The sequence below is a fragment of the Heptranchias perlo genome, chromosome 28 (assembly GCF_035084215.1).
Source record: "Heptranchias perlo isolate sHepPer1 chromosome 28, sHepPer1.hap1, whole genome shotgun sequence".
Lineage (NCBI taxonomy): Eukaryota > Metazoa > Chordata > Chondrichthyes > Hexanchiformes > Hexanchidae > Heptranchias > Heptranchias perlo.
In genome coordinates, this window is record NC_090352.1 from 7,988,500 (window position 1) to 8,012,815 (window position 24,316).

The following is a 24,316-nucleotide window of genomic DNA, read 5'->3' on the forward strand; positions in this document are numbered from 1 at the left end:
CCTCCAGTACCTTGTCCAAATGACAGTTCTTCACGTGAGTATCTAGACAGTTAATGTTGACTAGCTGTTTAATTATGGGAGTATCAGTCGCGCTTAGTCCTGTTCTCATTAAATGCCTACAGGAGCAGTATATTAGTTTCAACATATTTTAATCCCCTTTCTAATACTGTATGTACTATTCTACCTAAAAAGTTGTGGATCTAGTGAAATGGTGCTTCTAATTTCTGAGTACATTCAGTACTGCTGCTAAGTATGTCACACCCTATGTGTGCATGTGTATGCTGATTGATTAGTATGCCAAGCAGTAACTTCAGACATCTTGAAGTGTTGTTTTGTGCCTCTTTTATATTCCTTGCTGCAGGGAAAAGGCATAGTTGTGTTTTATGGCTCTCAAACAGGAACAGCGGAGGAGTTTGCCAACCGGCTCTCAAAAGACGCTCAACGGTACGGGATGCGAGGAATGGCTACCGATCCAGAGGAGTATGATATGGTTAGTACCACGTTTTGAGGACAAAACTCCTAGGATAACCAAAACAAAACTGATGGATGTATATGTATAAAACATGCATAGTGATTTCTCATGACATTGTTTATGTTCAAGAAATTCTGTATCTCTTCCAGTGATGACTCTAGACATCCCCTATTCTCTCTACTCCCTTTTCTCCACCTTACTCTTTGTCTTCCACTCTTTGTCTCCCTCTCTCTCTCTCCTTTTTCCCTCTCTCTCAAGGGACCCAACCAAAAGAGATGCAGGTTCACCCCTTTCAAAAAATGGTTCATTATTCAGAAGATTTAATTAAGTTTCTTGAATTCTGTTAAATACTGAATGGAATAAATTAGCAATAAAAATATATACTTAGAAATAATTTACTCCATCGACTGTTATCGAAGAAGAAAATGATTCATGAAGCTGCAGTTATTTGGCAAATATAATATTTTAATAATATTCAACACAAACTTTTAATTAAATGCCATAAATCACTTGCAGATCCTGAGGCCTTGTTTTTTAATTCATTCATGGGATGTGGGCGTCACTGGCAAGGCTAGCATATATTACCCATCCCTAATTGCCCTTGCGAAGGTGGTGGTGAGCAGGATTGTGCAACTGAAAGCATGCTAGGCCATTTCAAATGGCAGTTGAGAATCAACCACATTGTCTGGAGTCACATATAGGCTAGACCGGATAAGGACGGCAGGTTTCCTTCCCTAAAGGACATTAGTGAACTAGATGGGTTTTTACAACAGTCCAGTAGTTTCATGGTCACCATTACTGATACTAGCTTTTTATTCTAGATTTTTTTATTGAATTAACTGAATTTAAATTCCCCAGCTGCCGTGATGGGATTTGAACTCATGACTCCGGATTATTAGTCCAGGCCTCTGGATTACTAGTCCAGTAACATAACAACTGTGCTACCGTACTGTTGTCAGGCTAGGAGGGCACTGGGCCCCACTGTGGCATAGTTATTTCTAAAATCTTTTTTTAAAAAAATAAATAAATAGCTTCCACTCTGCATTATAACTTCTCCTCTTCAGGTAATCTTGTATCTAAAGGGTGAGGAGCTGATCTCCACCCAGGCCTCTGTCTGCTGTGTCTGGTAGGTGAGTAGGGTGAATAATAAAATGAACCCCTATGCCCACTGCTCCTCTGCAAGTCAGCTCAGCACTTCTACCAACTGGGAGTGCACTATTTGAACTCTGAACAGTGAAGCCTGAACCGATTACTGTGCTCTGCAATTCTTGAATACAGCATTAATGCACTTTATTTGCAGCCATTCTATACTGAGGCCCATCCCTGAATTAATGTACACCACCCCCTTTGATCACAGAAATTCACCTAAAAAAGAAAAGATTTTACTTTGCTTTTCCCCCTCTTACCTGAACATGTTGGGGTTGGATTCTGCAAGTGCCTGTTAGCCTCTGGTATCCTGCCCTTGGCAGCATCACCTCTGATCTGACGAGCATTTGCAGCAATGGTCACTGGCTAACAATAGAGACCAATTGTTGTGCCACTACCACTGCACCAGCTGATATCAGCTAACTCAGCACAGAGCAGGGATGGAACTTTGCACCTACATAATTGCACAGCATCTCACTGGATAGATGCATTGAGACACAGAATTACACAGTTTTTGGTTCCTAAACGTTTACAAGCCAACAAAAGATTCCTGCTCGGGATGTTAATGCTAGCTTATGAATATGATGGGAGTGATCAGTGATATAAGAAAGCTAAGATGGCCAAGTAAAGTATGTGCGCATAAACACACTTGCAGTATGTGCAAAAATGTGGGCACAGCCATCAGAATATTAATCACAATTGGTTCAGGATATCTCTGGCTGCAATTGTGTATCAGTACAAAGGTTCCACTTTGCAGTAGTACTGAAAGCACCAACGTGGCTTTATAGTATTCCAAACTGAAGTATATGTACAGTTCTCATACTGTCCCATCACAAAAAGAAATGGGCAATACAAGTAGGTATTACAAAGGTGAATGCTCCATTCAGTGTTAACAATGTTACATCCCTTACTATTATAACTGAAAATGGGGAATGCTAGAAATGGCATCCTAAAAACTGTTGTACAAAAGTCACCAAATAGGATTCATCCTACATTACTGAGTGAAGTAAGGGTATGAATTGCGGAGGCTCTGGCCACAATCTTCCAATCCTCCTTAGATATGGGGACGGTGCCGGAGGACTGGAGGATTGCAAATGTTACACCCCTGTTCAAAAAGGGGAGAGGGATAAACCTGGCAATTACAGGCCAGTCAGCCCAACGTCGGTGGTGGGAAACTTTGAGACAATAATCCGGGTCAGAATTAATTGGCACTTGGAAAAGTATGAGCTAATGAATGAAAGTCAGCACGGATTTGTTAAAGGAAAATCGTGTTTGACTAACTTGATTGAGTTTTTTGATGAAGTAACGGAGAGGGTTGATGTGTATATGGACTTTCAAAAGGATTTGATAAAGTGCCACATAATAGGCTTGTTAGCAAAATTGAAGCCAATGGGATTAAAGGGATAGTGGCAGTGTGGATACAAAATTGGCTAAGGGACAGAAAGCAGAGAGCAGTGATGAATGGTTATTTTTCAGGCTGGAGGGGAGTATACAGTGGTGTCCCCAAGGGGTCGGTATTAGGACCACTGCTCTTTTTGATATATATTAATGACCTGGACTTGGGTATAGAGGGTATAATTTCAAAGTTGGCAGATGACATGAAACTCGGAAATTTAGTAAGCAATGTGGAAGATAGTAACAGATTCCAGGAGGACGTAGACAGACTGGTGAAATGGGCAGACACAAGGCAGGTGAAATTTAACGCAGAGAAGTTTGAAGTGATACATTTTGGTAGGAAGAATGAGGAGAGGCAATATAAACTAAATGATACAATTTTGAACAGAGAGACCTGGGGGTACATGTACATAAATCTTTGAAGATGGCAGGACAAGTTGAGAAGGCTGTTAAAAAAGCAAATGGGATCCTGGGCTTTATAAATAGAGGCATAGAGTGCAAAAGCAAGGAAATTAGGCTAAACCTTTATAAAACACTGGTTAGGCCTCAGCTGGAGTATTGTTTTCAATTCTGGGCACCACACTTTAGGAAGGATCTAAATGGAAAAAAATTACAAGGCTATGGGAAATGAGCAGGAGAGTGGGAACTAATTGGATAGCTCTTTCAAAGAACCGGCACAGGCACAATGGGCCGAATGGCCTCCTGTGCTGTACCTCCTATGATACAATGAAAAGGGAAGGGAATGTAGGTGAATTCTGATAAAGGGATACTCCCAAAACATGCACCTGTTCATAATCTTTCAAATGCTGCTCGATTTTTGCATTTCCACCAACATGCTGCCTTTATTCTTTTGTGTTTTTTAAAAAATAAATATTTTGTTACTTTTAGTTCATGCATGACCAGACGGTGTTGTCTGGTGGCAAAGTCTGCATGCAGTCCAAATAGAAGGCAGCAATATGCTGTAAAGTTAAATGGGGAATTGTGCACATATGTCCAAATGTTCACAGAACCATTGCATTTTGGTTTATACATGTGGTAAAAATGACGTTTGTAGAAATAAGATAATGTTGAGCCTCTTGAAGCAAAACTTCCTGTATACTATGTCCCAAAAAAGGAGCTCCTTGTACTTAGCCAGGTGACCTTTTGAGATCAAAACTTAGTGACTGACAGAAGCCTTGTTCACACTGTGTGATACTGCAAACACAGTAATGTTTACCATAGCAAAGACTAATTTGTGATGTCTAGGTCGCCACATCAAAAATTAATTACTGAAGGAAACTGATACCAACATTTTTGGGTATGTCTGAACCAAATTTGAAAATGGGGAGGAGAAGCTGTTAAATCTAATTCTGTTATTTTTATGCTTAATTAAAGGTTTTTGTGTTACTAATTGTTCCAGGGTGAGGTTACGAACAGTCTAGTTCAGCCTGAGACAGTGGCCAGGGAGGGTAATGGGGTCAATGGGCAGGGTACAAAGTTTATGGAGGGTGGTGGGGGGGTCAAAAACGATGGCTTTGGTTTTCCCAATGTTTAGCTGGAGGAAATTACAGCTCATCCAGGACTGGATGTCTGACAAGTAGTCTGACAGTGGAGGGGTCAAAAGTGATGGTGGGGAGTGAGTGTTGTCATCAGCATGCTGATCCTGTGTCTGTGGACGATATCTCCAAAGTGCATTAGGTAGAATAGTAAGAGGATGACTCTTTGGAGGAGTCCAGAGATGGGAAGAGAAATCATTACTAGAGGTGGTCTGGCTGTGATTTGATGGGTAAGAGTGGAATCAAGCGAGGACTGGACAATGGAGAAGAGGTGCCGGAGGATGATATGGTTGATCATGTCAAAGGCTGTAAAGAGGTCGAGGAGGGATAATGCACCATGGTCACAGTAACACAGAAGGTCATCCATGAGTTTAGTTAGGGCCGTTTCAGTGATGTGGGAAGGGTGGAATTCTGATTGGAGAGATCCAAACAGGGAGTTATGGGAAGGATGGGAATGAATCTGGGCAGTGACAGCAAGGTCAAGGAAATTGGAGAGGAAAGGGAGGGGGTTGAGGGTGGATGTTTTGAACAAGGGATGATGGTGGTTTTGAAAGGGAGGGGGACATTGCCTGAGGAGAGGGAACTATTTATAATGTCAACTAGCATGGGGGCATAGAGGAGAAGTTGGGTGGTCGGGAGTTTAGTGGAAGCGGGATTGAGGGAACCGGAGGCGGGTCTCATGGAAGTAATCTTCTGAGATAGGGTGGTTGCAGAAAAGTAGAATGGACTTGACTTCACACCTGGCTGTAATGTGCCTGAGAGTATTTTGATAATGACAGATAATGGGTTAAGACACTCTGCAGTGGTTACATGGTAGGTATTTACACACTGTAAGGATGCACTGGCTAGGAAATGTATGGATTTGTTCGCTGCATATTTGTACTGACCAGTTTAGCAGTTGCTATGGTGGATATGAATTCCCATTGACATGCATTATTGAAATGTAGGTTCATAATTCTTTTTGTTTTGATTTTCTGTCATTTTTTAAAAATAAAATATGAAACCAGGCTTAACAGATATAAACTCGTCCTTTCTCCAGGCCCTGCAATTGGGAATTCTACATCCTAACCTTTCTCCTGTCTTTCCAGGCTACATTTATGTATTAGTGCAATGCTTAGTATTGAGATGCAAAATATTGAATTTTGGAAACTGCAGTACATATTAAATTTGAAATTTGAATATTTTTGCCCTCCTGTTTAGTTTATTTAACCATTTAAATGTCATCTTGACTCGTTCAGCAACACTCTCACCTCTGAGTCAGGTCTGAATTCAAGTCCCACTTCAGGATTTAAAGCACACACTCTGGACTGACCCTTCACAGTGCAATACTGAGGGAGTGCTGTGTTGTCAGTTAAAGAAAGAACAAACGTGTATTTATACTGCCCCTTTCACGACCTCAGGACATCCCAAAGCGCTTTACAGCCAATGAAATACTTTTGAAGTGTCGTCGCTGTTGTAATGTAAAAAATGTGGCAGCCAATTTGTGCACAGCAAGGTCCCACAAACAGCAGTGTGGTAATGGACCATATAATCTGTTTTAATGATGTAAGTTGAGGAATAAATATTGGCCAGCACCATGACCCTGTCTGCGCGCTCAGGTGAACATAAAGGATCCCAAACCTATCCTGCTGCCCTCGTCCACATTTTGCCTTTAAACAGAACCACCAAAAACAGATATCTGGTTGTTTGCTGTTTGTGGGATCTTGCTCTGTGTAAATTAGCTGCCATTTTTAATACATAGCAATAGTGACTATACTTCAAAAGTAATTCATTGATTGTAAAACACTTTGGGAAGTTCTGAGGATGTTACCAGGGCAATTAGGGATGGGCAATAAATGCCGGCCTTGCCAGCGACGCCCACATCCCGTGAACGAATAAAAAAATAAAAAATATATATATAAATGCCAGGTTTTGCCATATTTTACAGTTAACTGAGTTAGGTGCAATCTTCTATTCCTTTGTTTCAGTCTGAGTTAAACCGACTTACAGAGATAGAAAATTCACTGGCAATATTCTGCATGGCTACATATGGAGAAGGAGATCCCACGGATAACGCACAGGACTTCTATGACTGGTTGCAGGAGACCGATGTAGATCTGTCTGGTGTGAAATATGCGGTAAGTATTATGGAAAGTGGACAGGGGTTTATGGCTTTATAAGCCTTGTGTAACCTATCTGTAATGGAGATAATTTCAGAGGACCCTTCAGGAGATTGGGGATTTTGTACGATCTGAGATGTGTTTAAATGATATTGAATAAGAGGGGATACAAATTTTATAAAACTACATGAAATGGAATGTGGCTCATGGCTAGTCACATCAGGGTATGGTTTATTTTGAAATGAGCCTTGGTATTGCCTATGTTTCTTTCCTATTATAATTAATAAAACTACATTTTCACATATAATCTTTAAAACGTTTATTGCAAATGTAGATACTCTCTTCCAAAATGACACATCACAAATCAGCTTAAAATGCACACAGTAATGAATTAGTTGCTTAGGATTCCTCTGATGTGTAAGTTTTTAAGAGATGGCCCCTACAAAGACAGTGTTCAATACAATAGTAATTTGAGACATGATGTGGCAAGTGTAATATGCTTGGGAGGAACAGGTGACTTTCGACCTAGGATTCCCAAAGCTCTCCACCACTGGGGTTTTCCTTGCCTCATGTTTGGGTCTGTTGTAGACTAATTGATAGAGATTGATTGCTATGATTAGTCAACAACTCTGTTATCATTGTATCCTGCAACTATCAGGATAGTAGAAGGTGAACTAGATGGACCTTTGTTCTTTTTTCGTCTAACAATTCCTATGTTGTTTTGAAGTATTTGACTTCCCTAAACCAAGAGAACTGCATTAGATTCCCAGTCATGGCTGATGTTTACACTCTGGCTTTCCCTTCAGACTTGAGTTTTGCCACTTTCAGCTGGGCTATCTGCAGGAGGGTGAAAACATGCAGAGAGTGCTTCATAAAACACTTCCTACCGGTAGTTGTTGATTTGATCCTTTAATCGCCTTAACTTGGTGGGGAGCTAAGAAAATTAAACTTTACACATAGTGATTGTGAATTGGACTCGGTTATCCAACCAGCTACTGTGGTCTGAACTTCCTAAATTAGAGTGCTGTAGGAAGCCATAAAAGAGTGTATTGGTCTGGGGTGAACGCCCATTCAATGGCTATGTTAAATAAGCTACTCAGCTTGTATTTGGAGAAACCTGACGTCAGAGGATGTAGCCAGAGAAATTATACCACACATTGAATATCGTAATTTTCAATCTGACTGTATTTTCACTGCTACATCCATGTCTGACCTTCAGTGCACTCGAGTTTCCTTCATCAATGGGCTGATAATGGCATGATTCACGTGAATAAACTGGCTGCTTTGTATTTTAATGTCCAGTCCAGTTTTCATACATAGAGATGTAAATATCCTGGAGTTCGGCTTGATGTCCTTTGGGTTTTGCCTCTGTTGATTAAATGGAGTCCATGGTCAAGTGCATCACGCATGGAAGGACTGAATGGTATTTTCTTTATCATTTGAAATTCAAAATATATTGATTGATCAGAATTTTCAAACTACATACTGCCCTGGGTTACTGAAACATATTGGATGTTTGCAAAGTTCAACCCTTGTGAGCATGGGTTTAAAATGTACAAACCCTTCTCTTTTTTTTTCCCCACCCCCACCCTTTTTTTAAAAAAAAAAGCAAAAATGGACATCAAAGATTGTCATTCCGACAAATGAATTTAGAATTTTATTTCTGTTCTAGGTCTTTGGGCTTGGAAATAAAACTTATGAACACTTTAATGCAATGGGAAAGTACGTAAACAAGAGACTGGAGCAACTGGGAGCAGAAAGGATTTTCGAGCTTAGTCTGGGAGATGACGATGGCAAGTGAGTGCTTTTATGCGGGGAGAGATTTATTTTTTGCCACATTCCTGTAAACTTGGTATTTATTGGTAGGAAATGTTCTAGGTTTCAAGGTTTCCTAGCCGTGGCATGAAGATTTTTTTTAAAAACCTCACGGGTGATTTATATGACATCTGCTGAATATGAGGTCGTTTCCGAAGATATCACTCCAGATTAGAATCTATAATGGCCTTATCCTTAAATGTTACTACAAATGTAAAAAAAAAATCCTTGTCCTTTTTTTAAAATGTAAGTATTACAGTTTAAAATTTAAAGCACACAGTGACTGTCCTCCCCATCGGGGCTTCCATTTCTGAGGCCAAGATACTGAGGCTGTATGGCTTTCACAGTTATGTCTCGGTTCATTGCTTTTGTTGAACCAGCAGCAAGTGCTGTGAGCAGAGGCTAAACGCTGAAATCTGAAGTGTCCCATTTCAATGCTGTACCTCGAGAACCGAGGCATTGATTGGAGGGGGCGGCTCGAGAACCGAGGCATTGATTGGAGGGGGCGGCTCAGGAACCGGGGCATTGATTGGAGGGGGCGGCTCGAGAACCGAGGCATTGATTGGAGGGGGCGGCTCGAGAACCGAGGCATTGATTGGAGGGGGCGGCTCGAGAACCGAGGCATTGATTGGAGGGGGCGGCTCGAGAACCGAGGCATTGATTGGAGGGGGCGGCTCGGGAACCGAGGCATTGATTGGAGGGGGCGGCTCGGGAACCGAGGCATTGATTGGAGGGGGCGGCTCGAGAACCGAGGCATTGATTGGAGGGGGCGGCTCGAGAACCGAGGCATTGATTGGAGGGGGCGGCTCGAGAACCGAGGCATTGATTGATGGGGGCGGCTCGAGAACCGAGGCATTGATTGGAGGGGGCAGCTAAGTGTTCTTTTGAACAAACAATTAGGAACAGGAGCAGGCCATTTAGCCCCTCGAGCCTGTTCCACCATTCATTGAGATCAAGGCTGATCTGTGACCTAACTCCATATACCCGCCATAGCCCCATATCCCTTCTGTTAGAAATCTATCAATCTCAGATTTAAAATTAACAATTGAGCTAGCATCAACTGCCGTATGCAGAAGAGAGTTCCAAACTTCAACCACTCTTTGCGTGTAGAAGTGTTTCCTAACTTCATTCCTGAAATTCCTGGCTCTAATTTTTAGGCTATGTCCCCTGGTCCTAGACTCCCCAACCAGCGGAAATAGTTTCTCTCTATCTACCCTATCAGTTCCCCTTAATATCTTGAAAACTTCGATCAAATCACCCCTTAACCTTCTAAATTCCAGGCAATATAACCCCAGTTTGTATAATCTGTCCTCATAATTTAGCCCTTGGAGTCCAGATATCATTCTAGTAAATCTATGCTGTACTCTCTCTAAGGCCTAAAGTGTGGTGCCCAGATCTGAACACAGTACTCCAGGCAGGGTCTAACCAGGGCTTTGTATAGCTGCAGCATTACTTCTACCGCCTTGTGTTCTAGTCCTTCAGAAATAAAGGCCAGCATTCCATTAGCCTTTTTGATTTATTTTCTGTACCTGTCACAGAATCATAGAAATTTACAGCACAGAAGGAGGAGGGCATTTGGCCCATCGTGTCTGTGCTGGCTGAAAAAGAGCTATCCAGCCTAATCCTACTTTCTAGCACTTAGTCCGTAGCCTTCTAGGTTATGTCCATGACATCTATGTACATGGATTCCCTAAGTCTCTTTGGACTGCCACTGTTTCAAGCTTTTCACCATTTAGAAAGTACTCTGATCTATTCTTTTTAGGTCCAAAGTGGATGACCTCACACTTGCCTACATTGAAATCCATTTGCCACAGTTTTGCCCATTCACTTACTCTATTAATATCCCTCTGTAATTTTATGCTTCCATCTACACTGCTTACAATGCTGCCTATCTCTGTATCATTGGCAAACTTGGATATGTGGTTCTCTTTCCCGTCATCTAAGTAGTTAATAAATAGTGATTAGTTGAGACTCCAACACAGATCCCTGTGGGACACCGCTAGTCACATCCTGCCAATTTAAGTACCTGCCCATTATCCCTACTCTCTGTCTCCTGCTGCTCAGCTAATTTCCTAACCAGGTCAATAATTTGCCCTCAATTCCATGAACTTCGACTTTAGCTAACAGTCTCTTGTGGAGGACTTTATCGAATGCCTTCTGGAAGTCCATATAAACAACATCCAGAGACATTCTCCCGTCCACTACTTTAGTCACCTCTTCAAAAAATTCAATCAGGTTCGTCAGCATGACCTTCCCTTTACAAATCCAAGCTGGCTCTCTCTGATCAGCTGAAAATTTTCAAAGTGTTCAGTCACTCGATCCTTGATTATAAATTCTAGTAGTTTCCCAACAACAGGTGTCAGGCTAACTGGTCTATAATTCCCTGGTTTCCCTCTCTAAATAGCAGAGTGACATGTGCAATTTTCCAATTTAAAGGAGGGATTCCTGAGTCAAGAGAACTTTGGAAGATTAAGTTAAGGCTTCTGTAACGTTCTCACCTACTTCCTTTAAAACCCTGGGATGGGAACCATCTGGTCCTGGGGATTTGTCACTCTTTATTGCCATTATTTGTTTGATCTTTAATAGATGATAAGTGGAGGTTGCATGTCAAGGTGAGGGAATTTCTGTTGCCGGGTGGTATCCTTCTGTGGTGGTTTAGGGCATGTAGATGTGCCAGAAAATAAATTATTGCTGAACGTTTCTTCCTCCTTATCGCACCTTATTTTCATACATTAGTACATTTTGATGCATTATGAATGTCACAAAAACACTGCTATTGGCCCATGACTGGTCCCATTTCTGACTAAATCGGTAAGTGACCATAGGGGGTCAACTTGTCCTTTCCAACGACTTATCCTGAAATAATGGAAGTCTTTACTGTCTCAACAGCAACGGGCAACGTCTTTGATAATTACACTGTAATAACAATTCCCTTTCTGACTCCAGCTGTCGGCCTTTACTTAACTTTAACCAGCAGCTGGAAAGAGTTCCTGAAGGACTACTGCAAATGCGTTGTTTTATTACCGCCCCCACCCCCCACTGCTTTTCGGGAAAGCATCTTCCTCCCACGGACCAATGAGTCAGGTGTCGCCCTGTCAGTAGGAGGAATGCCATATCGCAATGGCAGCCAGTCTGTTTCTGTGGGATGATGCTTGGGCTGGATTGAACAATGTCCCTCCACCGCTAGTGGCAGCTGTGGCTCAGTCACCTCTCGCCCCTGAGTCAGAAGGTTGTGGTTTTAAGTCCCACTCCAGAGACTTGAGCTCAAAATCTAGGCTGATACTCCAGTGCAGTAATGAGGGCGCGCTGCACTATTGGGGGTGCCGTCTTTCGGATGAGACATTAAACCGAGGCCCCGTCTGCCCCCTCAGATGGATGTAAAAGATCCCGTGGCACTCTTTTGAAGAGCAGGGGAGTTCTCCCTAGTGTCCTGCCCAATATTTACCCCTCAACCAACAGCACTAAAACAGATTACCTGGTCATTATCTCATTGCTGTTTGTGGGACCTTGCTGTGCGCAAATTGGCTGCCGCGTTTCCCACATTACAACAGTGACTACCTTGAAAGGTATTTCATTGGCTGTAAAGTGCTTTGGGACGTCCTGAGGTCGAGAAAGGCACTATGTAAATAGAAGTCTGTCTTTCTTCCTTTCTAGGTACCTGAGCATTTAAAAAGTAAAGTATAATAATAAGGTAGTGTGTAGCGTGGCACTTGTTGAGAACACACCGTGTCATCTCATTTAATGTAATTCTGGAATTATAACCCGTGAATACTGGCATGGATTTGCAGTATAATTAAATCTGGGATTTTTTTAAATCCGTTAGCCTGGAGGAGGATTTCATCATGTGGCAGGAGCAGTTCTGGCCAGCAGTGTGTGAGCACTTCGGACTGGAAGCCACAGGTGACGATTCCAGGTGAGTGTCCTTTTTAAGAATACCATAGGTAATTTTACATTAGCTTGGGTAAATAGTCAGTCACTCTGAAAATGGCTGAACATTGGAGAACAGAATAGAACTGCTGATCCTAGTCAGCACCGGTTGAGTTTACTCTTGCATCCAAAGCAATTCATGTGAATCTGCATGGTCGATTTACTTGAGTAGAATATTTGTCTATCGGATTGTTTTATCCTTTAATGATAGTTGTTCCCTGTGATCCTTAGTATGGGCAGAATTACTCCATATAGAGCAGTTTCATCTATGCTAGGCTACGTGGATACCAAATACTGACATTTGGTTATACACAATGCAATACGTCTTCTGCAAACTGCGCAGTCGTGACTAGTGGTAACCGTGTGACTGATGCAAAAAAAAACAGTCCCTGCCCATCAGCTGCTTCCCTGGTTACTGATTGTTAGTGAAATTGTCACTATCGGTCCCACTGTGGAATCTTGGAGCAGCTACTTTAATAACTCGATAAACAAAAGACTAGTTTATCACGCAACACATGCAAAGATTATAATCTGTTCTTGTAGTGCTGTTTGGTTCCAGTTTAAACATAACATTGTACTACTTGCTCCGCAGCATCCGTCAGTATGAGCTGGTGGTGCATAACGACATTAACATGAACAAAGTTTACAGCGGAGAGATGGGACGTCTGCAAGCTTACGAGACTCAGAAACCGTAAGTGTGTTTTTGTAAAGTGCTCACAATTGTCGCTGCTTTGTGTTGCAAAAATCAGCTGACTTTATTAACACTATTAATATCTTTTCAGTGTAAGTTTACAAACAATAACCCTAATTTTAATACATATATTAGAGAAAAGTAGGTGTCCTCCTGCCTGTACCCAAATCTGTTCCACTTGTGGTGGAGACCAAAATTAGGGGCCATAAATATAAGATAGTCACTAATAAATCCAATAGGGAATTCAGGAGAAACTTCTTTAGCCAAAGAGTGGTAAGAATGTGGAACGCACTACCACAAGGAGTAGTTGAGGCAAATGGCCTGGATGCATTTAAGGGGAAGCTTGTTCATACATGAGGGAGAAAGGAATAGAAGGATAAGTTGATAGGATTAGATGGAAGAGGCTCGAGACCGGCATAGACCAGTTGGGCCGAATGGCCTGTTTCTGTGTTGTACATTTTATATACTTCACCAGCACTGAATAACTTATTTGGCACAGTAACTCACTGTTCTCTCGTGCCTGATAGTTGCTGAGATTGCAACAGAACCAGTGCCACCAACAGCTTGTGAAGATTAAGGGTCCTAAACTCTGCTTTCACTTTTCTGAAAAAAACATTGTCATCTATTTGTGAAGGACAGTTAAGTCATTGGGCTAACACATTAATTGGGAAGGGTACCAAAGCACTGCATATAGGTTGAACCATACTCCTGCCTTTGTGTAACACCTCTTGGTCCTCACAGTGCTATACTTACAAGATCAACTGTACTTTTCAGGAAGTACTTCCAACCTAAAGATCTCTTTTCCTCGCCCCTCCCCACCCTGACCCCTTCCAAATACTTTACATTTGAGATAAAATTGCTCACCATTTCCCTTACTTGAAAAATCACAACCATCAACAACAGGATGAGACTTTAACAGGCTCTTAAACATGTCCCCCTGTTGCGGAGAGTTTGACATTCTATAATTCCTGAACCATCAGGGAAGCAAATGCCCTAAAACAAGTGAAAGAATAGCTCGCGCTCCTTAGAATTCCCAGCACAAGGGTTGGGGAAAAGTGCTCAAGTTCATGGAGTTCTGCACACTTTGTGGAGTATTTTAAATTTCACCTTTGTTCTGTGCAATCCATTTTAGAACACATCATACCAGCTCAGTAAATTGGATTAAAGTCTGATTAAAAACATTCCTCTGCACATACCGAGTCACTTTTGAGAATGATTGCATCCAGATCTGTTTCCCAACCTGTTTGAAGACCTTTAAAGGGTGTGCAGGAACAGAGAGACTTGGGGGTGCACATACACAAATCTTTGAAGGTGGCAGGACAAGTTGATGAGGCTGTTCAAAAAAGCATACGGGATCCTTGGCTTTATGAATAGAGGGATAGAGTACCAAAGCAAGGGAGTTATGCTAATCCTTTATAAAACACTGGTTAGACCTCAGCTGGAGTATTGTGTTCAATTTTGGGCACCACACATTAGGAAGGATATCAAGGCATTGGGAAGGGTGCAGAGGATTTATACGAGAATGGTACCAGGGATGAGGGACTTCAGTTATGTGGAGAGTAGAGACGCTGGGATTGTTCTCAGAGCAGATACGGTTTAGGGGAGATTTAATAGAGGTGTTCAAAGTTATGAAGGGTTTTGTAGAATAAATAAGGAGAAACTGTTTCCACTGGCAGGTGGGTCAGTAACCAGAGGACGCAGATTTAAGATAATTGGGAAAAGAACCAGAGGGGATATGAGAATTTTTTTTATGCAGCGAGTTGTTACGATCGGGAATTCAATGGCTGAAAAGGTGATGGAAGCAGATTCAATGCATCAAACTACATCGAGTCTACAGCACAGGAACAGGCTATTCGACCCAACTGGTCAATGCCGTCGTTTATGCTCCACACGAGCCTCTTCCCTTCCTACTTCATCTAACCCTATCTGCATACTAGAATAGTAACTTTCGAAAGGGAATTGGATATATACTTGAAAAGGAACAATTTGCAGGGCTGTGGGGAAAGAAGGACTAATTGGATATCTCAAAGAGCTGGCACAGGCATGATGGGCCGAATGGCGGCCTCCTGTGATGTCGGATTCTAGGACCTCTAAGCAGTATTGTATAATCTCAGTGTATCTTTATTTCCATTTAACAAATTTAAGTTTCTTGTAATGGGTTAATGCCATTTCCAGAGCTGGTTTGCTGTGCATATAAAACATTCCTCACCAAGCAATGGTCTAGATTCAATACATAACACAGAACCTGGTCATTTACTAGTTAAAACAGTTTGAAGCGACAAAACCAGCTGCAGAGCTGCCGGCTGGGTGGGAAACTAAGCCAGTTAATTTTGCCACGCTTCTGTTTCTGTGCTTAACTCAGTAAATTTAAAAGTTTGTGACCTCTAAGTTTTGGATTTTCACCAAACTTCAGGAGCGATTTTTTTTTTTTCTCCCCCAGTAGAGCCCCTGCATTCTATTCCAAAAGTTATCTGCTCAGAATTGTAAATGCCTGTAGACATTGAACACTCAAACTAGATGCATCAATGCCAAACTCAACAGGAGAGAGATTCTCTCACCGCATCCCTTGTTTCTTTTTGCTAGGAGGTGAATAACTTGATCAAAAAGGTTCAGGCTTCTTGGGTGTAATGGCCGTTTGTTCCTGAACCATTTTGTGTTCCACCTGAAACTTACAGCCAGATACTATTGAGCGTGACAAACACTTGTGACCTCTTGAGTACAATGCTCCATTATATTTGAATTAGATGTGAGGAATTTCTACGCAGACACTATTAACTGTGATGCGCTGTGTTGTAGCGACCGTCTTGGGAAATATTCAGATCACCCACGCTGAGTCCAGAGAGCCTTTCGTAAGCAGAGTTTATTCAAACATATGCAGGGGAGAGCCTTAGCGAGCCAAGGGTCTCTCTGATTAAACAATTTCATCAGGCTTTATACACAGTACGGTTGATACTGACAGGCAGCAGTCTGTTGGCCTCACGCATGTGACCAACTAGGTCCCATTTATAGCTTGCCCATAGTCATCATGGAGTCTCACACCTGCGTGGGAGCAGATGTCCCTATTATCTCAACTGTCTTAAGCTCTTCTGCCTTTCTATGATTTACAGTTCCCCTTATCCGGTGGACGAGGTCTCCCATTATCATTATCTTAGTCCATTGTTCTTGTTACAAGGTTTCGTGAAAACATGTTTATGACAACTGCTACGGTTAAACTGCTGACACTATGCTTTAGTCCTTTTTGGTCAAGCTTCCCATTCTGCCTTGTGGTCACACTGGTTGTTTCGTAGCTAGCATAACTTCAGTATACATTTAAAGATTATACACTCACACCTCTCACATCAGCACTAATATTGCAAAGCCTGTAATTCTTTAGTTACTGCAACAGCTGCATGTAGAGAGATTCTGGCCGCTGCCCTTTTCCCATGTGGATAGTGGAAGCACGATTTTTCCCCAGAGGAAAGGAATGAGATTAAGGGAAGATTAAGGCCACATAATGGGAAGCTTGACCAAAAAGGACTAAAGCATAGTGTCAGCAGTTTAACCGTAGCAGTTGTCATAAACATGTTTTCACGAAACCTTGTAACAAGAACAATGGACTAAGATAATAATGGGAGACCTCATACACCGGACTGACGACAGAAGACAGAGGGTGGTTGTAGAGGGTTGTTTTTCAAACCGGAGGCCTGTGTCCAGCGGTGTGCCTCAGGGATCGGTGCTGGGTCCGCTGTTATTTGTTATTTATATTAATGATTTGGATGAGAATTTAGGAGGCATGCTTAGTAAGTTTGCAGATGACACCAAGATTGGTGGCATTGTGGACAGTGAAGAAGGTTATCTAGCATTGCAACGGGATCTTGGTAAATTGGGCCAGTGGGCCGATGAATGGCAGATGGAGTTTAATTTAGATAAATGTGAGGTGATGCATTTTGGTAGATCGAATCGGGCCAGGACCTACTCCGTTAATGGTAGGGCGTTGGAGAGAGTTATAGAACAGAGAGATCTAGGAGTACAGGTTCATAGCTCCTTGAAAGTGGAGTCACAGGTGGATAGGGTGGTGAAGGCATTCAGCATGCTTGGTTTCATTGGTCAGAACATTGAATACAGGAGTTGGGATGTCTTGTTGAAGTTGTACAAGACATTAGTAAGGCCACACTTGGAATACTGTGTACAGTTCTGGTCACCCTATTATAGAAAGGATATTATTAAACTAGAAAGAGTGCAGAAAAGATTTACTAGGATGCTACCGGGACTTGATGGTTTGACTTATAGGGAGAGGTTGGATAGACTGAGACTTTTTTCCCTGGAGAGTAGGAGGTTTAGGGGTGATCTTATAGAAGTCTATAAAATAATGAGGGGCATAGATAAGGTAGATAGTCAAAATCTTTTCCCAAAGGTAGGGGAGTCTATAACGAGGGGGCATAGATTTAAGGGGAGAGGGGAGAGATACAAAAAGGTCCAGAGGGGAAATTTTTTCACTCAAAGGGTGGTGAGTGTCTGGAACGAGCTGCCAGAGGCAGTAGTAGAGGCGGGTACAATTTTGTCTTTTAAAAAGCATTTGGACAGTTACATGGGTAAGATGGGTATAGAGGGATATGGGCCAAGTGCAGGCAATTGGGACTAGCTTAGTGGTATAAACTGGGCGACATGGACATGTTGGGCCGAAGGGCCTGTTTCCATGTTGTAAACTTCTATGATTCTATGATTGCAGACAGGCTCGGACATGCCCATTTTCACAGGGCATGTAGCTGCTCGCTGTAAAGATGCATTGATAATCCAGCATTCTGCTGCCTGTATGCTAACACGCACCAAGTCATGCTCAACCATCACCCCTGGGCATGCTGACCTACATTGGCTTCTGGTCCAGCAACACCTCGATTGTGAAATTCTAATCATTTTGTTCAAATCCCTCCATTACCTCGCCCCTCTCTATCTCTGGAACCTCCTCCAGCCCTACACCCTCCGAGATCTCTGCACTCCTCCAATTCTGGCCTCTTGTGTATCCCCCATTTCCCTCGCTCTACCATTGGCGGCCATGCCTTCTGCTGCCTAAGCCCTAAGCTGTGGAATTCCCTCCATAAACGTTTCCACCTCTCCTCCTTTCAGTCGCTCCTTAAAACCTACCTCTTTGACCAAGCCTCTGTCCTAATATCTTCATGTGGCTCGGTGTCAAATTTTGTCTGATTACGCTCCTGTGAAGTGCCTTGGAAAGTTTCACTACGTTAAAGGCGCTATATAAATGTAAGTTGTTGTAGGCAGTGAGCACTTCAGACGGGGAAATAAAAGGAGAATAAAACTTATTAACCACAATCCGGTTTAGTGTTTTTAATTTTTTGCTAAGAATTTTTATTCTACATTGTACCTTACACTACGTTAAAGGTGCCATATCCAAACTGAGCCCAGGCAATCTGGCCATTGAAACTCAGTCAGCTCAGTTCTATTTCTTGCTCGTTTGTCCTGGTTTGAATATTCTGGTTGGTTTGGAAAGGGCTGTTCTTGGCACTGTTGCCTCATTGGTGGAGAAATCCTAAATCACAACACCAAGATCTGTTGGTATCGGCAACGTCATATATCTGCAAATTAATGGGAGCAGGGATTTAAACTTGAGATATGGCCCCAGGAATTCCATGCTATGCACCTAAGCAGCCCACAACGACAAAATGCTTGGGCATGCCTCGGGTAAACACTTAGAGATTATTTGGATCGAAGAATTGGAAGAACAGAAAAGGTTAAGAGGAGATTTGATGGAGGTGTTCAAAATCATGAATGGTTTTGACAGAGTAAATAAGGAGAAACTGTTTCCAGTGGCAGAAGGGTTGGTAACCAGAGGACACAGATTTAAGGTGGAAGAACCAGAGGCAACATGAGGAAACATTTTTTTTAATTCAGAGAGTTGTACTGATCCAAAATGCACTGCCTGAAAGGGTGGTGGAAGCAGATTCAATGGTAACTTCCAAAAGGGAATTTGATAAATACTTGAAGGGAAACATTTACAGGGCTATGGGGAAAGAACAGAGGAGTGGGACTAATTGGATAGCTCTTTCAAAGAGCTGACACAGGCACAATGGGCCGAATGGCCTCCTTGTGTGCTGAAACATACTATGATAGAGTGGTGAGAATGTGGAACTCACTGCCACATGGAGTGTTGAAGCAGATAGCATTGATGTGTTTATGGGGAGGCTTGATGCATACATGAGGGAAAAGAGAATAGAGAAATACAGGGGCAGGGTGGGAAGAGGTAATCAGAGTAGGAGGAGGCTCGAGTGGAGTATAAACTCCAGCACGGACCAATTGGGCCGAATAGCCTGTTTCTGTGCTGTAGTATCCATATAATTCTCTTTTATCTTGTGGCATTTACGCCTACAGTATGTTGAATATATAAGGCCTGCATCTCATTTCCCCTGTTTCCATCGCAACAGTACGTTGCTTTCATTTTCATTGAACATCTGTTTGCATATTGCAGCCTGCCTATGGTGCTATGGAAACAGCTAAATGATCCATGCTCACTGCATTAAATAGTTGCAATGGCATCACTGAGTGGAAAGAATAGCAAGGTCTGTTCACTACCGTGTCTGTCTCAGTGTGGCCTGTTCCATACATTTCACATTTTAAATATGAGCAGGCATTGAAAATGTCTTTTGATAAACTGATGAACCTGATTTATACTTCAAGTGGGAATATCAGGACCACAAAATAGTCTCTTGTTTAAGTAGTGATTAGTACTTCACTAGGATATTTCACTAGGATCTTATTGAGTAATACCCTGTGAATAATTAATAATCTAGTGTGGCTTTCGCTGGGAATCTATATTCCTAACATTTGAGCCTAGCTGCAGAAACATGGGCAGGGAATTTCCTCCAACCTGTAACTCCATCAGAAGTACGGTGGAATTTTGGAATTCCAGTACGGTGTATTCCGGCCAAGATGTTTTATCTCTGTCAGTATTCACTAGAAACCAAATAAGAGAGAGAGAAGATCTAACTAAGAGAAGAGGAATAAGGAAAAGTAGTACTGCATTTGTATTGTAGTCCTAACTGATGCACTGTTTCTCAATTTGAGAGTAACCTTTTTTTTAAATTGAGAAACCTAGATGAAGGGTTGAAAGGGGGGGGTGGGAGCAGGTTTAGAATCATAGAACGGTTACACTACAGAAGGAGGCCATTCGGCCCGTTGAGTCCATGCCGTCTTTCTGCAAGAGCAATCCAGCTAGTTCCACTCACCCACCCTTTCCCCGTATCCCTGCAATTTATTTTCTTTCAAGTACTTATCCAATTCCCTTTTGAAAGCCACAATTGAATCTGCCTCCACCACCCTTTCGGGCAGTGCATTCCAGATCATAACCACTCGCTGCGTAAAAAAGTTTTTCCTCATGTCGCCCTTGGTTCTTTTGCCATTCACCTAAATCTCTGGTTCTCGACCCTTCCGCCAATGGGAACAATTTCTCTCTATCCACTCTGTCTAGACGCCTCATGATTTTGAACACCTCTATCAAATCACTTCACAACCTTCTCTGCTGTAAGGAGAACGACCCCCAACTTCTCCAGTCTATCCACATAACTGAAGACCCTCATCCCTGGAACCATTCCAGTAAATCTTTTCTGCACCCTCTCCAAGGCCTTCACATCCTTCCTAAAATGCGGTGCCCAGAATTGGACACAGTACTCCAGTTGTGGCCAAACCAGTGTTTTATAAAGGTTCATCACAACTTCCCTTTTGTACTCTATGCCTCTATTTATAAAGCCCAGAGTCCCATATGCTTTTTTAATCGCTTTCTCAACCTGCCCTGCCACCTTCAACATATACCCCCAGGTCTCTCTGTTCCCGCACCCCTTTAGAATTGCACCCTTTAGTTTATATTGCCGCTCCTCGTTCTTCCTACCAAATGTATCACTTCGCACTTGTCTGTGTTAAATTTCATCTGCCACGTGTCTGCCCATTCCATCAGCCTGTCTGTCCTCTTGAAGTTTATCACTATTCTCCTCGCTGTTCACTACCCTTCCGTGTTTTGTGTCATCTGCAAATTTTGAAATGTTGCCCTGTACACCCAAGTCCAAGTCATTAATATATATTAAGAAAAGCAGTGGCCCTAGTACCAACCTCTGGGAACATCACTGCACACCTCCCTCCAGTCTGAAAAACAACCGTTCACCACTACTTTCTCTTTCCTGTCACTTAGCTAATTTTATATCCATGCTGCCACTGCCCCTTTTATTCCATGGGTTTCAATTTTGATGACAAGCCTATTATGTGGCACTTTATCAAACGCCTTTTGGATGTCCACATACACCACATCAACCGCATTGCCCTCATCTACGCTCTCTGTTACCTCATCAAAAAACTCAATCAGGTTAGTTACACACGATTTGCCTTTAACAGATCCGTGCTGGCTTTCCTTAATTAATCCACACTTGTCCAAGTGACTGTTAATTTTGTCCCGGATAATTGTTTCTAAAAGCTTCCCCACAACCAGGTTAAATTGACTGGCCTGTAGTTGCCGGGCTTATCCTTACATCCTTTTTTGAACAAGGGTGTAACATTTGCAATTCTCCAGTCCTCTGGCACCGTCCCTGTATCTAAGGGAATTGGATCTATACTGGAAAAGGAAAAATTTGCAGAGCTATGGGGAAAGAGCAGAGGAGTGGGACAAAATGGATAGCTCTTTCAAAGAACTGGCACAGGCATGATGGACAGAATGTATGATTCTATGAATCTAAGGACCAAGACCCACAGTGGAGGATACCACCAAGATTGATGAGTAGGAGAGAAGATGAAGTAAGTCAAGAAATATGGGATAGAAGATGTGAAGCTTGAATTTTAAAAGCCTGTAGATTGTAGGAAGAAGGGACGAGTGAGTGAGGTAGGTTTAATCCTAGCACTAAATAAAAACACTGCTGGGATGATGCATTTTGGAAGGTGTCCATGTTCCTGGCTTCCTATTTTTGTTTTCGAACACAAGTATTGAGCAGTGTTGCTTTGCTTGAGGTGAGCACCACTTATGTTTAATTAATAAATGCTGTTTCCAACTTAGGCCTTTTGACGCAAAGAACCCATTTTTGGCAACTGTGACAGTGAACCGGAAGCTGAATAAAGGAGGTGAGCGGCACCTCATGCACCTGGAGCTGGACATTAGTGGCTCAAAGATTAGGTAATGTATGAAGGACTTTCTGTATTTGGGTATTGGTTTCTTCACACCTTTGATAAAGTAACGGAGAGGGTTGGTGAGGCTAGTGCAGTTGATTTGTTATGTATATAGACTTTCAAAAGACTTTTGATAAAGTACCACATAATAGACTTGTTAGCAAAATTGAAGCCCATGCGATTAAAGGGGCAGCAGCTGCATGGATACAAAATTGGCTAAGGGACAGAAAGCAGAGAGTAGTGGGGAACGGTTGTTTATTAGACTGGAGGGAAGTGTGCAGTGGTGTCCTCCAAGGATTGGTGTTGGGACCACTGCTCATTTTGATATATTAATGGGTATACAGGGCATAATTTCAAAGTTTGCAGATGACACAAAACTCAGAAATGTAGCAAACAGTGAGGAAGATAGTAACAGACTTCAGGAGGACAGAGACAGACTGGTGAAATGGGCAGACACATGGCAAATGAAATTCAATGCAGCAAAGTATGAAGTGATTCATTTTGGTAGGAAGAATGAGGAGAGGCAATATAAATTAAATGGTACAATTTTTAAGGGGGTGCAGGAACAGAGACCTAGGGGTGTATGTACGCAAGTCTTTGAAGGTGGTAGGACAAGTTGAGAAGGCTGTTAAAAAAGCATACGGGGTGCTTGGCTTTATAAATAGAGGCATATAGTACAAAAGTAAGGAAGTTATGCTAAACCTTTATAAAACATTGATTAGGTCCCAGCTGGAATTCTGGGCACCACACTTTAGAAAGGATGTCAAGGCCTTGGAGAGTGTGCAGGGGAAATTTACTAGAATGGTACCAGGGATGTGGGACTTCAGTTATGTGGAGAGACTGGAGAAGCTGGGATTGTTCTCCTTAGAGCAGAGAAGGTTAAGGGGAGATTTGACACAGTTGTTCAAAATCATGAAGGGTTTGATAGGAGAAACTGTTTCCACTGGCAGAAGGGTCAGTAACCAGAGGACACAGATTTATGATGAGTGGCAAAAGAACCAGAGGCGACATGAGGAAACATTTTTTTACGCAGAGTTGTAATGATCTGGAATGCACTGCCTGAAAGGGTGGTGGAAGCATATTTAATAATAACTTTCAAAAGGGAATTGGATAAATATTTGAAGAGGAAAAATTTGCAGAGATATGGGGAAATAGCAGGGGAGTGGAACTAATTGGATAGCTCTTTCAAATAGCCGGCACAGGCACGATGGGCCGAATGGCCATCTCCTGTGCTGTATCGTTCTGATTCCTTTTTTGTGTTGTTGAATATGAATTGGTTTCAGAAACATAGCAGTGAGAAACTTATCTAAGGTTATGCATATAGGACAAGCAGTGATAGACTACAGGGCACGATGCGAGGGTGGGATCTGGGGGTATTGGTGAACAGCTTGTTGGCACCATCAGCGTAGTGTATAACAGCAGTTAAGAAGGCAAACAAGATCTTGGAATTTATAACAGGATAGAAATCAAGTCCCAGAGGTAATAGTGAGCTGGTAATGGATGGGTTCAGCCCCACCTGGAACATTGCGTGAACTTTGGTCACTCTACTACAGAAAAGACATCCTGGTTTTAGAGTAGGCAACTAAACTAATAACACTGATTTGGTACTCGAGCTTTGGGGAGAGATTAAGGAAGCATGGGAATGTTAACACTGGAGAAAAGAGTGCGTCAGGGCAAAGTTATCAAAGTTTTCTTGATTTTAAAGGGTATTTGTAAACTGTTCAACATAACAGAACTCGGAAACTCAAGCTGAGGAGAGGGAAGGTGAACGGACAGCTTGCCCAGTGGTGACAGTCGGCAAATGGAGGCAGCAGTGTATAGTCTCTTGGCAAAAGAAGCAATTGTGGGGAATGTGAGAGTATAGCAATGGGATACCTGATCTTTGGGACCAGCTAAATAAATAGCTGGTCCTCTACATTCCTATGTTCCTATAACTCACTGCGTATTGTTTCTTTTCCTGTCTGTTGCAGGTATGAGAGTGGAGATCACGTGGCTGTGTTCCCCACCAACGATGCAACAATCGTCAATGAGATTGGCAAAAGACTAAACGCAGACCTGGATATTGTATTTTCCTTAAAAAATCTTGATGGTGAGTGACAAA

General features: G+C 42.3%; 1 protein-coding gene across 2 annotated transcripts in view; it reads left to right on the forward strand.

Annotated features, from left to right (window-relative positions):
• Window positions 1-24,316, forward strand: part of porb (P450 (cytochrome) oxidoreductase b) — a 103,978-nt gene that overhangs the window by 53,182 nt on the left and 26,480 nt on the right. For both annotated transcript variants that reach the window (XM_068007995.1, XM_068007996.1), the window contains exons 4-10: window positions 362-490; window positions 6,516-6,665; window positions 8,320-8,444; window positions 12,286-12,375; window positions 12,982-13,080; window positions 22,106-22,222; window positions 24,186-24,304. In XM_068007995.1, coding sequence (XP_067864096.1) covers window positions 362-490; window positions 6,516-6,665; window positions 8,320-8,444; window positions 12,286-12,375; window positions 12,982-13,080; window positions 22,106-22,222; window positions 24,186-24,304 — 829 coding nt within the window. The remainder of the gene's footprint in view (window positions 1-361; window positions 491-6,515; window positions 6,666-8,319; window positions 8,445-12,285; window positions 12,376-12,981; window positions 13,081-22,105; window positions 22,223-24,185; window positions 24,305-24,316) is intronic.